General features: G+C 48.4%; 1 protein-coding gene and 1 long non-coding RNA gene across 2 annotated transcripts in view; one reads left to right on the top strand and one right to left on the bottom strand.

Moving 5' to 3' along the window:
- Positions 1 to 17,348, bottom strand: part of VIT (vitrin) — a 115,452-nt gene that overhangs the window by 21,871 nt on the left and 76,233 nt on the right. The window contains exons 8-10 of the mRNA XM_084793090.1: positions 9,081 to 9,125; positions 7,276 to 7,338; positions 3,142 to 3,289 (exon numbers count right to left, since the gene is read on the bottom strand). Coding sequence (XP_084649216.1) covers positions 3,142 to 3,289; positions 7,276 to 7,338; positions 9,081 to 9,125 — 256 coding nt within the window. The remainder of the gene's footprint in view (positions 1 to 3,141; positions 3,290 to 7,275; positions 7,339 to 9,080; positions 9,126 to 17,348) is intronic.
- Positions 1 to 17,348, top strand: part of LOC311603856 — a 32,230-nt gene that overhangs the window by 509 nt on the left and 14,373 nt on the right. The window contains exon 2 of the long non-coding RNA XR_014781289.1: positions 2,139 to 2,302. This is a non-coding gene — a long non-coding RNA (uncharacterized lncRNA). The remainder of the gene's footprint in view (positions 1 to 2,138; positions 2,303 to 17,348) is intronic.

Genomic DNA, 17,348 nt, shown 5'->3' with positions numbered 1-17,348 from the left:
CCTTCCTCTGCCTGCACTAACACCCTTGAGTGATGAGAGAACTGAGGAGAGGTGGGAGGTGGGACCACCGTGCACCTTTAATAAAGAGCAATTTCAGCTGGATACTGCAACCCCTTTCAGCCCTGTCAGGCCACCTGCCAATTTATTTGGTTTCTCACAGCCCACAGTGGCCGGACAAGCCCATCAGCCCATCATTTCATCGTGGATCAGCCCACCTGATCGGGACTCAGGGCTGCGAGCAGGAGGAAGCTGCTTGCTGTCCCTTTAGCCCGACATTCCTCTATTGGCTACCTTCTGAGCCAGCCACTGAATTATGCCATGGCAGAGCTGGCGGAGCCCTAATAAATCATCAGTTGACCCCATATTTCACAGGTGTCAGCACTTACACGGAGAGGTTAAGTGATCGCGCAAGGTCCCCTCCTCCCCCCACCCCCCCCACGGGGCTGAGGTCAGAATTCAGATCTCCTGCCAGCCAGTTCACCATGCTCTCCTCCCCATCCTGCTACCGGCAAGGCAAAGGTGACAGATTACTTTATATGAGCATAAAATGGAGGGACAGACACACATTTGCTTCAAATGCTTTAAATTAAACTAATACACATGGAGGAAAGGCAGCTAGCAGAGGATGCTCGGAAAGGGAAACTGGAAAGCAAGGAGGTGAAGGGGGTCGGGTGGGGGGCTGGGTTCCTTTGTTTTGTGCTGCTATATCCCAAGGCTACAGGTGGGGACTTTTATTAGGAAAATAATTCTATTTCTTCTGTTTCTGGAGGCCACAGACCCCATTTCTGGGGAGGGTTTAGTGCTGTGTCATCCCACGGCAGGGGGTGGGAGGGAAGAGACCCTGAGACAGCAGAGTCAAGACAGGCCAAAGTCATTTTCATAACAAACCCACCTTCCTCATAGGTAACCACCCTGGTCCATTTGGAAGTAACCCTGGCTGCTGTCCCCCCCCCCCCCCCGCCCCCAACCCTCCTTCCTCGCTTCCCAGCACACACACATCACTGTTGCTCTGAGGGAACATTCACACCACAGCACTCCCCCCCTCCCACCACTGTTGCTCTGAGGCCACATTCACACCACAGCCCCGCCCCCACATCACTGTTGCTCCCAGCCATGTTCATACCACAGCACCCCTCCCCCCCCACACCACTATTGCTCTGAGGCCACATTCACACCACAGCCCCGCCCCCACATCACTGTTGCTCCCAGCCATGTTCACACCACAGCACCCCCCATCACTGTTGCCCTGAGGCCACATTCACACCACAGCCCCGCCCCCACATCACTGTTGCTCCCAGCCATGTTCACACCACAGCCCCCCCATCACTGTTGCTCCCAGCCATGTTCACACCACAGCACCCCCCATCACTGTTGCTCTGAGGCCACGTTTACACCACAGCACCTCCCCTCATACACAAAAATCACGGTTGCTGCAAGGCCACGTTCACACCACAGACCACCCCCCCACACACACACGTCACAGTTGCTCGAGGCCGTGTTCATACCACAGCCCCCGCCCCCCACATCACTGTTGCTTGAGGCCACGTTCACACCACAGCAGGGTAGAGGGATTCCTATTGATTTGGCTTTCCTGTCTATATTTATTATTTAATCCTCATTCTTGTCAACACACAGCACTTCTTTGGCCATTCCTCTTTTTTTTTCTTGACATATTCATCATCTTATTTTCATATCCCACCAGAAACCCAGATACACACAAGCTTTTCACATCAGCTATTTTTGATGCAAGATAACACTGCAAGTTTTGAATACCCCAATAAAATTGAACAGGACATCTGGTGGCACTAAATACATTTGTTCTTTATAGGAAGTCTTGCTCTGCATTTGCTATCTTAAAACATAACATAGCAACGAAAGTGGGTTGACATTTTGAGAACCAGGAAACCATGACCAAAAGGGCCAATTTCCCCCCCTCCTGATTTCAAGTAAAAAAACCTCATGATAGGTCATAGGACAATGACGGGGGCATTTGCAGCAATTGGCTATTTATAATCGACTCTTAACTATCTTTAACTGCCAGTTAGCCAAGCTACCAATTTTTCCTGAAATAGAAGATAGGAATAAGTATACGTTATAAGTTATTTTTAAAAGAAAGCGTTTTCACTTATTTTTTGTAGTATCTCAAAGTCCTGCCAAGGGCTTCACATGACAACCGTAACTAGCGCACTGCTCCAGGTAGCCCTGAAGGAAAGGCCAAGCCGCAGGAGCTCAGGAACGAGAGCACTAAGCTCCACGTCGCTTTCCAGTTCCAAGGGCTATGTGGCAAAGAAAAGCATCATGGGTAACCAACACCCCTTTATGGCTAATATGATCTTTATCTTGCCCCTAATAGTTGTTGGTCAGTCCACCTGTTTGAAATGTGTGTACAAGTGGGAGATTTATGTGTGATTTTTCTTCTTTTGATTATGATCTGTCATATCTGTAACCTGCTGTAGGGAGAAACACATCCATGTCTGAAGTGAGACTCATTTATTATTCCTAATTAGAGAAAAGAAGATTGAGCTTGGGATGTTGCCATGGCCCCTTAAACTCTACCCTTATAGAAATAATCAGATGGATTGGGGCTAGTCGACTCAGTGCTCGGCCAACTGGTGGCGCCCCCTCACTCTGCCCTGGAGCTTCCCTGTGGCCTGGTGGACTTAAGGGGTACAGTAGAAGCCCAGGGGTGTCTGGGGGAAAGAGAGGGTGCCAGCTAAAGCTCAGTGGTTGGTAGCGTCTTACTCTCATATAAGTGTAGCCTAGGTTGTACCCCTCAAACAGATGTTTTCATAGTCAAGGCTAACGGGGGATTTGGCTTTCTGAGTCTAGGGATGAGGATGCTGGTGATAGCCTACCCAGCTTACTCCCGACCTGCACCCAGCACTCTCCTACTACGCATGGATTCTCTTTGAGTGCAAACGGCATTTACTCACAACATTATTATTAACCTTCTCTCCCCTTGGGAAGGCTCACAGTTCTTCAGTGGCAGCTGGGTTGCCTCCATTTTATATTATTTTTTTTTTACACATTTGCATTAGAGAAGAGAGTGAGTCAGCGCTTCGTGACACACAGGTACTGTGGCTGGAAGTTAGGTGTGCAGAGACGCTGGATAGCCGGACGCAGAGCACGCGCTGCACTTACCCGTACTGAATAACACCCACAAGGGGACCAGCAGGGCCGATGTCGAGCGCCTGGACGACGTCCGCAAGGAACTGCTTCTGGATCCCGAAGCGGCGCTTGCCGATGCTGGCGCTCCCATCGATTAAGAATGACAAGTCAACTTTGCAGTCTGAGGGACAGAAAAGGATGCTGTCATTCTTCTGTCTGGCTCTGGGTGCTCCTACCTAGGCATCTTGCCTCTCTCAGTGTTCCCACCCAGGGAAATAATGGGAAACACACACTCACAGTATGAGTTAAGCTATATAATTTAATTGTTTTACAATATACATATGGGCAATATTTATATGTAATATACATTCACTGGTATGAACTAGATTATATATATATGTGAATATACATATTATATGCATTAAACTATATATAGTTTATATAAGCTATACATAAATTACATATAAATATATAAACTATAAATATAGAAGCTATAAATATATTTATATATAGGCTATGTATAGTTTATATAGAGTGTAATTCATAAGTTACACACACTAAAAGGCTAACAATGCCTAATAACAAAGCAGAATAATTACAGCAATATACTATAATTAAAAACTAATTAAACCTTGGGGTTACTTATTTCTGGACTTTTCCACTTAATATTTTCAGATCACAGTTAATGATGGGTAATCAAAATCGTGGAGGAAAAAAAAATGGGTAAGAGGATCTGCTGTGTGAGAAGGCAGCGAGGGAGGAACGAAGGATGTCAGGCCTAGAGGCTGGTTTCAGCCTTCCAGTGAATGAACGCTACCCGGCCTAACCAACCAGCGTGTGTTCCTCTCCTCCGCCGTGGCCCTGACTCAGCGTGCTAAGACCACGCGTTCATTGTTGCGCGGAGACTCTTAGTCTTGAGATTAATAAAAAATGAAGAATGAATTATTGAATGATTGCATCTGGGGAGACAAGAGCATTTCAGAAACACTTCTAAGGAGAAACAGAAGAGTGAAGAATTTTGATCTAGAGCATCGAAGAACACCTGACGGCCAGCACCGCTCGTGGGCGGGGGAGAGACCGCTTAGATAAGCGCCGAGGCCTCGCAGCTGTGCGCCGCCTGCTCTCCCTTAGCAAAGGCGAGACAGACAAAGAGGGCTGTTGAAAGTACCCAATACTTGTGAGATGACAAAGTTTGGAGCAAAATCATAATGATTGATTGATAATGCAGAATTGGTGGGAGGAAGAAAAAAAAGTAGAATCTGAGAATGTGCTGAAATGGCCATTGAAAGCAGAGGAGGGTTTGAGGAGGCCACAGGGATGCTCGTCTGCCCGTCTATTTTGTGTCTTAGCTCTTCAGCAAATCTCAAAGCTTTTTGCCCCAAGTCTGCAAAGTCCCTTCTGGTCTTCCCAGTCCAGCTGGCTTTGTCTCATGTTGCCTGTATGAAAGCATAACACTTGAGATGGAGGTTTCAGGAAAGAAACGAAATTCAAATGTGGTTTAAAGACTCCGCTAAAGACAGAGATAAAGCAGAAACCGGGAAAGACCTGCAGGAAGGCCTCTCTCAGGTCTCGCCTTGCAATGTGAATTATGGCCAGCAGGTGGCAGTAATGTTCTTCAGGGCTTTCGCCCACCAACCCCCCCCCCCCCCTACAGTGTGTGGGGACTATTGACTCCTGGGAGCCGCTCGAACGCAGAGAATCAGATTGGCCTTTAAATTATGACTCTTAAGTTTGAGAAGCACTCCTGAACAAAGGTTTTTCCCCAGACGCCAGCAGGTTAGTTTCAATATTGCTTTTTAAAATACAGGAAAATCGATGCTAGGAAGGGATTAGGGAGTTCCCACACTCGTTTTCATGGATAACAGCACGTGGATTTGGTAGCATCTGTTTTGGTTCCTCGAGGACAGGTCTTGCTCCTTTGTCACATCTTGAACTATGCTCAGGAAAAACGTGTTCATTTTTGCAGCGAGCAATTTATCCACGCAGCTCTCTTGGCGCTCTGGCCTGATTGCTGACGGCTGATGCAGAAGTCTTCTTCGTTAGTCTTCCCAGGATTTTTTTTTTTCAATCTCGGAGACCAAACGCAAGGCCCTGTCGCACTTCCTTGGCAACCACTATATTACTGATCAAAATCTCCTGCCTCCAAACTCCCAGGATATCTTAATGACTACGCTTCCGTCTCATGGCGTATACACTCTAAGACCCAGTGGGGCCTCTCATAATGGAAATGACAGCATGCTGATCTGAAGATGACATCAGTATTAAATGGACGGAGTGGTGTCATGAGGTGCTCTGTCTTACTTATGGCCACAGGAAAGGCTCAGGTTGAGGAAGGTCAAATGTAGTGAGTGTCCTGAGGAACCAATGCATCGATTTTTCTTAATTCCATGGTGCAGTTCTCCATGGTGTAATTCTATAGATGACCTCAAGTTTTGTGCTATATAATGCATCGAGTCCATAGTCTGCACCCATCAGAGGCACGCACAGGTCACAGGTGTTATACACTTTCCTACAAAATACCCTGCGAGCCACTCTCAGGGCCTCTGGTGACATCATTGGCTATAACATCTGTCAGCGGGTCTAGGGTGGAGGCTCTGTCTCCACATTTGTTCCAGAGCCCCAGAGCAACTTGCTGCTCTGAACATACTGGGAGCAGCCAGGGGTAGCAATGGCCTGACACAACAGGTAAAAGGCAAGAGGTGGGCATCTCGGTCTGTCTTCGGGTGTCTCTTACATTTGGCAGAGCTGAGAGAGTCCGCTGGTGCCTGGACGGCCGCAGCTTTAGGAGGACTGGCAAGTGCTTTCTTCTGGTGTGTTGGGAGACACCACGCCTTCCTGCGGCTCCTCTTTCGCTAGTCCCTCCTTTGTGGCATCCCCAGGTGTCTTCCTCCCCTGCCTAGCGTGGCCCATCCTCTGCTTCCTCCATTCCCACACTGTCTACATCCCATTCGGTAGCTTCACGTTATCGTCTCTGCCTTGAACCACAGTTCATCCGTCCTCCAATTCTAACCTTCTTCTCTTTTATTTTGAGGCGTTTAAATACCCATTTAACATTCTTTTTCTTTTTAATCTGATGAAGAATGACAGAATATCTATACTCACTGTCGTCTTGTTTCCAGACTCTGAAATTTCTGACTGGACCACCCTATCCCACCCAAGTATCAACCTTGCTATTGGAAATGAATATCTATCTCATGGCAAATGGCAGACAAACACCATCTTCCTGTCCCCAATCTTGCTCCGTCTTGTGTTCTCACCACAGTGCCATTTCTCCAGTTTCACGAGTCATTTTTAAAGAGTTTACATTACACCTATGTGTTTACTTATTGTGTGTGTGTGGGGGGGGCAGGGAGCATGCACAAGCCATGGCGCAAGTGTGCAGCTCAGAGGTGCACTCATGGGAGTTGCTTCTTTCTTTCCATTGTGGATGGAATCCAGTTTCCAGCTAAGCCACCTCCAGAGTCCACTGATGTCATTTTTAACTGTCTTGTCTCTTATCCCACTCCAACACTATAGACTCTTCCTTTTCTTTCTTCTTTTTTTAAAAAAAAGATTTATTTATTTATTTATTTATTTATTTATTTATTTATTTATTAATTAAGTACATCGTGTTCTGCCTGCGTGTGAGCCAGCAGGCCAGGAGAGGGCACCAGATCACGTTATAGATGGTTGTGAGCCACCATGTGGTTGCTGGGAATTGAACTCAGGACCCTTGGAAGAACAGCCAGTGCCCTTAACCTCTGAGCCATCTCTCCAGCCCTAGATTCTTCCTTCTCCATATTCCTTGACTCTGCCTAGTTCTCTCACTTCTGCCTCTAACTCCGAGGCCTGGCTTCTTTTAGCCCCTTGCTGCCCCTACCCCTGCTGATCAGCCTGCCAGTTCTTTTCATCCCCTCCTGCTCCCCACCCCTTCCCGTTCTTCACCCTGTTGCCATAGTGACATAAAAAAAAAAAAACCCAGAAAACCTCGATCCACTCCCCCCTCATGCATGTACTTTAAATCCTTCAAAAGCTCTCCGGTCTCCTTAGAACAAAGTGTCAGAAGATGGAAGGTAAATAGATCCGTGGTGGCAGAGAAGTGGGTCTGAACGGAGGTGGGTAGGCAGGGCAAGGCGAGCCCGTCAGATGTTAAAACCACCCCGGGCTCCCGGCTGTCAGTTAACTCACTTGGATCTCCCTGGGACACTGGCTCCGAAGACTGTGTGCTGAGTTCTTCTTTTGGCACGAATCCTGGAAAGAGAAGTAAAAAACTGTTGTGATTTCCAGGCGTAGGAAGCACCTGGGCCTTACCCCAGAGAAGGGGACAGAGTGGACATTCATAGCCAGCTCTGGAGCTTGGCTCCTAGCAGCCTCTTCTCTACTCCCCCCCCCCCCCCCATCCTGGGAAAAACAAGTACCCGGCAGCCTGCCCGAGGGCACTCTGATGGGTGTTGGGGGAAACTTACTCTGCTCTCACTTCTATCTTTCTATCTCCATCCTGGTTTATTTACGTGAAAACATGACTGATGTGCTGGTGTAACGGATCATTTTTTTAAAATGCTGGAAATGCTGAGGTCAGGAAATGAACCTGGCTCATCCAGACTTTACTGTGCTCAGTGCATGTGGGTCATTGGCCAAATGTTGGTGATAAAGGCACTGAACAAAAGACGAGGCAGATGTGTGCAGGGCAGCCTGGCAAAGGTCGTGTGCCTACCAGAGGGGAACGCAACTCAAATAAGAGGGCAGAGAAGACAGCTTCTCTAGCGCTTTAAGGCCAGAGGCAGAGATATAAAGTGTTCATGCTTGACTAGGTTGTGTGAGGGTGGGTTTCAGCTAGGCAGGGGTGTGGGACTTATCAGGGCTATGGACACAGAGTATGAAAAATAAGCCACAAACACAGTAAGTGTGGCTCTATTAGGACAGCTGTGACCAGTGGGTTTCTGAGAGGCAGCAAACATGGGCAGGAAACAGGTCTCTCAGTTGTCAGGATGCCTAGTTCTGGAAGTTTCCGGCAGTGGAGGCAGGTGTGGCGGTCTCTCTTTGCTCTGTGCTGCAGTGAGCTTCCTTCCCGTCCCCCCTCCCAGCCTCCCCCGCCAGCCTCCCCCGCTCCCAGCGCCTAGTTTTCAAAGCACATGATTTCATCTTCCCATGAAAGGTCAGCCAGCCGCCTTACTTCCTCACATCACTTGGAAATTTGGTTTTGGGTGTTCAACAGTATTTCTCAGCCAGATGTTTCACAGGGACATGTCTCAAGGCTCTATATAGTGTGTGTGTGTGTGTGTGTGTGTGTGTGTGTGTGTGTGTGTGTGTTTTTTGAGGTGGGGGGAGTTCAGAGATTCAACCTTCCTATCCCTGCCTCCCCTTGCTAGCTTCCTATCAAAAAGGATATTTAGAGGATTAAATATTTAATGTGGTATGCATTGAATAACACACACACACACACACACACACACACACACACACACACATAGAAAACCTAATACCAGTTTCTTTTTACTTTCTTTCTTTCTTTTTTTTTTTTTTTTGCCTTGTCCCCCGTGCTCCCTGCCCCCAGACAGGGTCTCACTGTGTAGCCTTGGCTGGCCTGGAGCTCACGATGTAGACCAGGCTGGCCTCGAACCCACAGAGATTCACTTGTATCAGCCTCCTGAGCGCTGGGACTCCAAGTGTGCCCTTCGGAATACCATTTTCAAAGGAGACTGAACTAGAGAAGGACAGCGCATGGCTCCGGAAGAAGTGGGGATCTCAACCCAACTCTCAATGAACTCACTTCCTCCAGCTTTGTCTTCCTGCTTTCTCTCTCCCTTTTGAAAAAACCAGGGTTGCCCAAGCATCCCTAAGACGGTTTCAATGGGCCCATCCCTGGACCTTACGGTGTCAGGAACAAGGCTTTAGAAAGACCACCTGAGCCCCTAGCTGGACTGTATGTGCTCCTATCCTTAGGTGCTGTGCATCTGGTCTGGTGGGGGTTCAGATGTCAGCTGGGTACTTACCTGAATCTAAAAGGACTGGTCCAGGGTTCCACAGGTTGGTCTCTCCTGAATTTCAACAAAAAGAAAGAAACTTACTAAAAGCAAACCAGCAAATGCTCTCGAGTGAGCTGCTAGGACATTGCTTCCCAGCCCAGGTAGGAAGCTCGATGGCGGTGGAGGAAGATGGGCCCAGGATTTTGGAGGAAGCAGTGTGAAATCCTTGTGATGGTGCCCCCTGTGGAGCTTAAAACACCAAAGGTATGTGTTTCATCCCCGCCACACAAGGAGGCCTGGATGTAAAGGAATCCTAGGATCCTGAAAGGCTCATGGACGAAGCACACAACATACTTTTATAGAGTCCCTACTACGTTAGCTGTAGGGATGGGTTGCTGGGTGACACTTCTGGAGACCAGGAGTCACCACTTACCCAAACAAAGCAGTGACAGCTAACTTTGTCTTAGATTCCTGAGAACCTGGTCTTAGTTTCCTTGTAGCCATCTGGAATATTTTGAGCTACTGTTTTACCCAGGGGTCCAGGCATATTTCCCCTACCCCCTCATCCACGCTTACTAACCATTCAATATGCGCCCAATACTATTTTAATTGCACCTGTTCTACCTGTTTGGATTATTTCCCCAAATTGGTCCCTTCCACCAGTTTCTGAGCTTCCTCTCACTGTCTGCCTCCGTCACTGTGTGCTGGCTGGTCTCACGTCAACTTGACACACAAACCGAAGTTATCAGAAAGGAGTGAACTTCAACTGAGAACATGTCTCCATATGATCTGGCAGTAAGGCTTTTCTTTCTTTCCTTTTTTTTTTTTGGTTTTGGTTTTGGTTTTCTGAGACAGGGCTTCACCGTGTAGCCTTGGCTATCCTGGACTCGCTTTGTAGTTTCTTAATCAGTGACTGATGGGGGAGGGGTCAGCCCATTGAGGGTGGTGGTCCTGGGTTCTGTAAGAAAGCAGGCGGAGGAAGCCACGGGAAGCAAGCTGGTAAGCAGCACTTTCTCCACGGCCTCTGCGTCAGCTCCTGCCTTCAGGTCCCTGCCTCTCTTGAGTTCCTGTCTTGATTTCCTTTGGTGGTGAAGGCAATTATGGACGTGTAAGCCGAATAAACCCTTTCCTCTTCCCCAAGTTGCTTTGGTCATGGTGTTTCGTCACAGCAACAGCAACCCTCACTAGGGCACAGAGTAAAGAAGCAGAGCACCTGGGTTCTAATGCACTAACAGGCTGGGAGGTGGAAAGGATGGTGAAGGGGGAACTCTGTGCAACCATCCCTGCTCTTGTTTGCGGAATCTGTAAGGTTAGGAGGGGCTCAGAGGCAGTGTGAGCATGCTGGGAAACCTCACAGCACTTTCTCTGTCCTTCCCTGGGTTCTTCCCAGAGGCTCAAGGACATGAATAGCTTTTTGTCTCCTGCCCAGCTGTGCTTGGAACCACTGCATCACTCAAAAGGAGCCCTAGTTTTTCTGCATGCGAGGAGGCCAGAGAATTTTTTAAAATGTCAGTACACCCTTGTATATCTGGGTTTAGTGGTAAGACCTGAATTTAACCTGGTTCAGGCATTACTGGCTTTGAGAGTCAATACCACCCTCTGGGAGCTTTAACTAGTTTGGGTGAGATAGTCAGTCTCCTTTCTTAATCATCTTCAAACATTTGTTACTTTACCCTTATTACTCTACTGCCACCTGCTGGTGAAAATCAACACTGCACTATTTTCCTTGTTTAAAAGATGGTGGTGGTTCTCTGGGGTATTTTTTGTTTGTTTGTTTGTTTTGTTTTGTTTTGTTCTTGTTGTTTTCCGAAAGCTCTTAAAATGTTATTTTGATCAGTTTAAATTTCCCTCAACATGAAGGCTAGGATACTGAGCACATTACTACTTTTGTGACCCCAGCTTCTTATTTATTTATTTTCTCACAAAAGCCTGTCTATTGGTGCCACTTTCATCTTGCTTGGTGACAAATCTGAGCAAATTAACATTCATTTAATAGTCAGGGCCTGAAAAATATTTGGACAGCTGAGATTCCGTGTATTTTGGACTTGGTGGTAATGAGAAATAAATGTGTAAAAGGACATTTGTGTTCTGGTGTCAAGGAAGGACAAGGTGGCGTGGGAAGAAATCAGTCAGAAGACCATACTGAGGCTGCCAAAAATAGGCAGGGTGTGCCTTACCCATCTTGTCTACAGGTCACCTACAGCCTTCTCCTGTGGAAGGCTGACAGTGTGAGGACGCATCCCACCCTGACTTACACAGGGGAGACTCTGAGGAGGTACATGGACACACAGTCACTCTGAAGTCGCACTCAACAGAATAGGGAATTATTTTAGTGGCAATCTCTGCTTGGCCATCTCTCAGATAAGTATGAGCTAAGGGAATTGTGTTCTGAGCAATTTCCAGAGGGAAGAAAATTCAAGAACTGTTAACATTTACCTAGAGCTTGTTCAGTGTCAACCAGAAGCACCTTGAAAGCAGTAAGTCACAGTGAGCCTGAATTAGGTACAGCTATGACCCCATTTTGCACGTGAAAAAACCGGAACACAAAAAGTTGCCTTGGTTGATGTTTAAGCCCAGGTCAACAGGTCCAAGAGACTGAGCTTAATCTCCATCCATCCATCCATCCATCCATCCATCCATTCATCCATCCACCCATCCATCCATCTACCCATCCACCTACCCATCCATCCATCCATTAATCTATTCACATCTCTTTCTCTCTCTCTCTCTCTCATGCCCACGTGTGCATGCGCGTGCGCGCGTGCATACACACACACACATACACACACACACACACAGAGAGAGAGAGAGAGAGAGAGAGAGAGAGAGAGAGAGAGAGAGAGAGATAGATCACCTATAACTCCAGCTAATGTGGTTAAGTCTTCAAAAGCACCTAGGATGATGGCCCCTGCCCCTCTGACACACTGAATGTGATACTGGGCAGGTTTCAGACCCTTCTGCTCCCCTGCACATCTGGAAATCACTAGCATAGGACCCAAGAGGGAGCTGCAACACACAGCCATCAGGCCTATAAAGTTTTATGAGCCCGAAGCCCAGGTGGCCTGACAGCCCCCAAGTTCCACCCTGGTGAGTCCCTGGGGTGTAGTTTGGAGGAGGAAGTGGAAGTTTGATGGTAGAGCAGGCCTCCAGAGCGAGGGGACGCTAGCAGCCTCCTGTGCCCTTTCCTGGTTGTGTGTCTCTAGGGCAAGAGGGCAGCCCATTTTCCTCAGACTTCCTCTTGCTGTACCCACACCGGAAGTGCTAAGAGACTACAGGCCAGCAGCTGTGCCCAAGGCATGGCATGCCAGCAGCCTGTCGCAAAGGCACTTTTAGAGTCCACTGGGGACATTTTCCAGCCCTCGGTATGAGTTCATGCCAGGGAAACATCAATGGCCCCAGGTTTACAAACGGGATGCCCTCCAACACATACTGTGAGATGTTTATTTGGGACCTGGAAACCTTTTCTCCCCCCCATGGAAACACTAACTCCATGCTTAGATTTCCAGGCCAGAGAAGTATATTTGACTCAGAAAGGACCCATGGGGCCATGTTTGATATCCTGACCTGGGTACACAGCCTCAAGGGTGCATCGACAGGATTCAGGGACCTGCTTGCTCTAGGAGCAGCAGAACAGAAGGATTCCAGGGACTCGAGTTGTTGTAGGACGGGAGCCAACTGTGAGGCGGAGCTTGCCCAGTGGGAGCCAGCACCATTTCAGTCATTCTCAGACACTGGGCACGGGGCTCTGCTATGCACTGCCTAGGACCTGGTGGTGGAACTGGAGACATTTACTCCAGAAATCATGAGACGTTAAGTTGAGGCTCATAGATTTGAAATTGTCTTTCAAGTTGCAAGGCACTCAGGATCTCAGACATCCTCTGGTCATTGAAGACCTCACAGAGTTTTTGTTTGTGTGGGGATTCATCTCTTTGGTAGGGCGTTAGCCCAGATTGTAATTCCAGGATCTGACAGTTTTGTAGTTGAGGAACTGGGCAATTTGCTTGACATGAGTGACCTTATGGGAGGCGAGTGCTGGGTAAAGATCCAAGGGCCCCAGATGCACTTACCTGCTTTGACCCAGAGTGTACAGATAGTCTCTGCCCTCTGCAGGAGCATTTGTGAGATTTCACCGCTGCTGGTTTCTGCACATGTTTGGCCTGGCAGAGTGGCCTCAGGCAAGGCCATGCTGAGAACGGTGGGGAGGGTCTGAGTGCCTCAGGGCAGTTGTGTGGATGGTGGCGTCCTAGCTTCCTTTCTGTTGCTGTGATACAATATTCTGAGCAAAGGCAACTCAGGGAGGAAAGGGCTTGTTTGTTTCACACTTTCAAGTTACAGACTGTCATTGAGGGAAGTCAGGGCAAGAGTCAGGTAGGAACTCAAAGGCAGAAACAGGGGAGGAATAGGTGATTGCTGGCTTGCTTCCAGGCTCTTGTTTAGCAGGCACATTATAGCCCAGGACTACAAAACTAGGGAATGGCCTTGCCCATAGTGGACAGGGACCTCCTACATCAATTACAAATCAAGACAATCTTCCACAGGCTAATCTGATTTTGGGGCACTCCTTCCCTTGTGACTCTCAGGTGAGTCTAGGTTGGGCCGAGTTGACAGTTAAGGCTGACTAGGATAATTACAGAGAAAGGAAAGTGCTGCGGAAATGGACAAGATTTGCGTCAGAGGGGAGCTAAGAACACCTTTGTGGGAAAAAACATGAAGGAGACCTAGGAGGAAGCAGAGGCTCACACAACAGAAGAACTGGAGGGTGACTTGGTTAGAAAAGAGGACCGAGGACAAATGCATCCAACAGAACAGAACCTCCAATCAACCCAAAGGTGGTCAGACAGTAAACGAAAGGGGAGCCCGAGACTGGGATTGTGACCCTGTTGACCTCCACCCCTAACGAGCACGTCCAATTCACAGGGTGCATCTTGGTATTTGCTCTTTATCCCAGAGGCCAGCCTGGGGAGATTGCTCACGGGGAAATCTCTGGGGAGGATAAGGTTACACGAACCCGCTGGGCTTCTAACTTGTTTTGAGGCTTCTTCTCTGTCTTACCGAGGACAGACAAAACAAAGATTTCCCGAAGGTCGGAATGACTTGGCGTGCCCACAGCTGTTGACCTGGAGTCGAGCCGGAGAGACCAAGGGCGATCATGACAATACGTTTTCTAGAAAGCGAGACTAGGAGGAGCAAGTGGCTTGGCCAGGCTGATGGCTGCTCCAGTAGGCTTCTGGGAAGCACCCCTGGGAGCCAGCCTCTGGGTACCTGTTAGGATTCTAAAGGCTCAGCAGATCTACAGCCAGCAACTACTTTCCTCTCTTAGGTTTTCCCCAGCTGAGAGTGGCTCTGGTCCAGACGGTTTCTTGAATCAGCTGTGTTATTATCTGTAGCTGACTCTACCACTGAGGGCTGCAGAGGAGGCAGAAATCTTGGCCAGGGAACGAGAGGAGAGAATATGGCCCATGGCTTGGCCAGTTCTGATTCCGAAGCCAAGATGACAGAGTTTATGTTGGCAAGAGTGTTTGCGAAGTTTATGGAAACCCTGTTAAGACCTGATTGGGGGGTGGGTGGGAGGGGGCGGGGGTGGTAGTGGTGGCGGTGGGGTGGGTCTTATTCTCTTACCATGTATCAAACAAAACAGAAGCTGTGAGGCTGGACAGGTAGCTTAACTTGCAGAGGATGTGGGGATGGGGCGGGGTAGTGTTAGATTTCCAGCATCCGCGTGGTGGTCCACAACCAACCACAACTCCTGTTCCAGCAGGTGCAATGCCCTCTTCTGACCTCTGCAGGCACCCGGCGTACCTGCAGTGCGTGTACTCACATGCAGGTAAAAACACCCACACACACAAATAAATAAGTAAAACTCAAACAGCAGGAGAGAGACACAAACATCTCTCTTCATGGCAGTCCTGGCCTCTGGTCCTCATGCTCTGCGGCCTCAAAGGGAATAGCACAGCCCATCAGCCCCCCAGAGCAGGCCTGGTGGAGCCTGTGGAAAGCACCTGTACCATACCTACCCTTTCTACCCTCTGCGAGCTGCATCAGTGCTATAGAGACCCGCAGGAGGCTCTGTTGCAGCACCAAGTCATTAAAGGATGCAGGGATGTGAAGAGAGGTAACCTCCCCCACCCTCACCCCTGCGATTTGCTACTCAGTTTCTCTTTGTGAAGCGTTCTCTCCCTGAAGCATAGCAGATGTCCCCAAGCAAGATATGCTCTGTCCTTTCTTGGGAGACGATACAAAATTTCCTTGATCTTTTAAGTGGCTTTCCCCAAACACGAGCCCCAAGAATAGCTCTTTTCAGGCTTCTAAGGGCCTGGTTACGGAATCCTTAGGAATTGCCCTAGCAACCTGTCTGAAATCGCCTCTGGGGAAGGGAGCCTGGGCAAAGGCTCAATGTCTTCCTTACTTCCCTTGCAGGTTTCTTCACAAGTTTGGGCCTGAGGCGGTGCGTTCTGTTGGACCAACTAGTTTAAGGCTCTATTAGCTCAAAATCGAGTGGTGAGGGTTTGAGCAGCTGGAGCACCGCAGCAGCCAGAGAAGAAAGCTGAGGCTCTCCTCGCCTGGACTGCTGCCAGGACTGGGTCGGCGGCTGCTCGCGTAGGCGGTGGCGGACCACAGACCTGAAACCACAGCTGAACTGGTCAGAGCATGAACGTAAAAGCTGGCTGCTCTCATTTTTTCCATGAGCCATCCTGGCAAGCTTGGGCCCAGGTCAGAATGAATGCAAAGCCTTTGTGAAGTTTGAACCTGCCCTGGAGGAGGCATTGGAATGGAAAAATAAATAAATAAGCAAGTAAATAGACAGACAGACAGAAAGATGGATAGATACATGGATAGATGATAGAGACATAGAATGATATGTAGGTAGATAAACAAACAAACAAATCAATAGAGTAGACTGAATTTATGACAGTGGTTGGTATTCCAGGCACTAAACACCCTTGTATTTTTATGACTGGCAAAGTAAGTCCTTTATTCCATCAGGGCCATATTTCTTAAATTTCCCTGTTCTCAAAAATAATTCCTCTCAACGGTGCCACTTGTGTGGAGGCTAAAGCAATCCTGCAGCAGAAATGTCACTTAACATTTAGCAATTTGCGTAAGCTGCACAAACGCGAGGTTGATACAAACAGCATTAGGTTTCGTCATTTTTAGAGGCGTCCAAAGGGTTAGCCTTGATTGCGCTGGGAGAGACTCAAACACATTTCAGCATTCGTTGCTTACTTGGCAGTCTCTCTGAACGAAGGCTTTGGCAGGGGTGAGGGGTGGGGTGGGGAGACGGGGTGTTTGCAGAGAGAAACACAGAGCCCCATGGGGGAGCAGTTAGCTGAGGCAGAGACCCGTGTTCCATGGGAGGCAGAAGCCAGAAGCAATGGGAGGGTTCTGGTTTCTTTTAGGGCTATCCATGGTGGATCTTTTTTCTTCCTTTTGACTATGCTTTGCTTATGTGACATGAACTCAGAGCAGACTTATTGTTTGTACCATTCATAAAAAACGACACAGGGTCACCGTAAAGAGGCACCCTCTGTACACTGTGCATGGCACAGCGCCGTCACTTGTTCTCCGCCCAGCGGTTGCTGGCCTCCAGTTTTGACATGTGGAAATACAACCCTTGTGCTCTGCACGCGTCCTCACATACAGCCCACACGTGCAGGGCCAGGCTGGAAGACCGTGTTGTACCTCACGTGCCTTTGACTGGGCAACCTACCACAGGCCAGGCTGTGCCCATGCTAATCAGCTTCTTCGGTTACTTAATTAATTTTAAAGGTTAGTATTCAAAGCTATAGGTTTAAATATGACATTTTATGTATACATGTCATATTAATGATCTTATTCATGCCCCTCACACAGTCTTTCCCCACGTCCCCTCCTCTTCTTGGGGTTCCCTTTGTTTGATCACATCCGCAAACAATGCCCCTCCCACACTTTCATGTCGCATATATTCCTCCACCCTCTCACCTTTTTTGCTCTGTTGCTGTCCTCTGCTTCCCTTCCTTTCAGGCCTCTCCCTCTCCTAGTCCACGTTGGACCCTCCCCCTCCCGCCCTCCCACACTTTAAAATCTAGATTCCACATAGGAGAGAGCACGCGGGACATTTCTCTTTTGGACTCAACCTTATTTTGCTGAAAATAATGATCTCTATTCTTTCCTCCCATTTCTCCTGAAAATGCGGCAGTTGCGTTTCTGGTGTGCTGAATAACACTCCGCTGTGTACATGAGAGCATTTCCTCCTGCACGCCATTTGAGCAGCCCTATGGTAACTCTCTATTTCTAATGACGGGTGAGTAAATCTTC

This window comes from Acomys minous, assembly GCF_964271855.1.
Source record: "Acomys minous genome assembly, chromosome: 8".
Taxonomy (NCBI): Eukaryota; Metazoa; Chordata; class Mammalia; order Rodentia; family Muridae; genus Acomys; species Acomys minous.
This window is presented reverse-complemented; position numbering and strand designations above follow the sequence as displayed.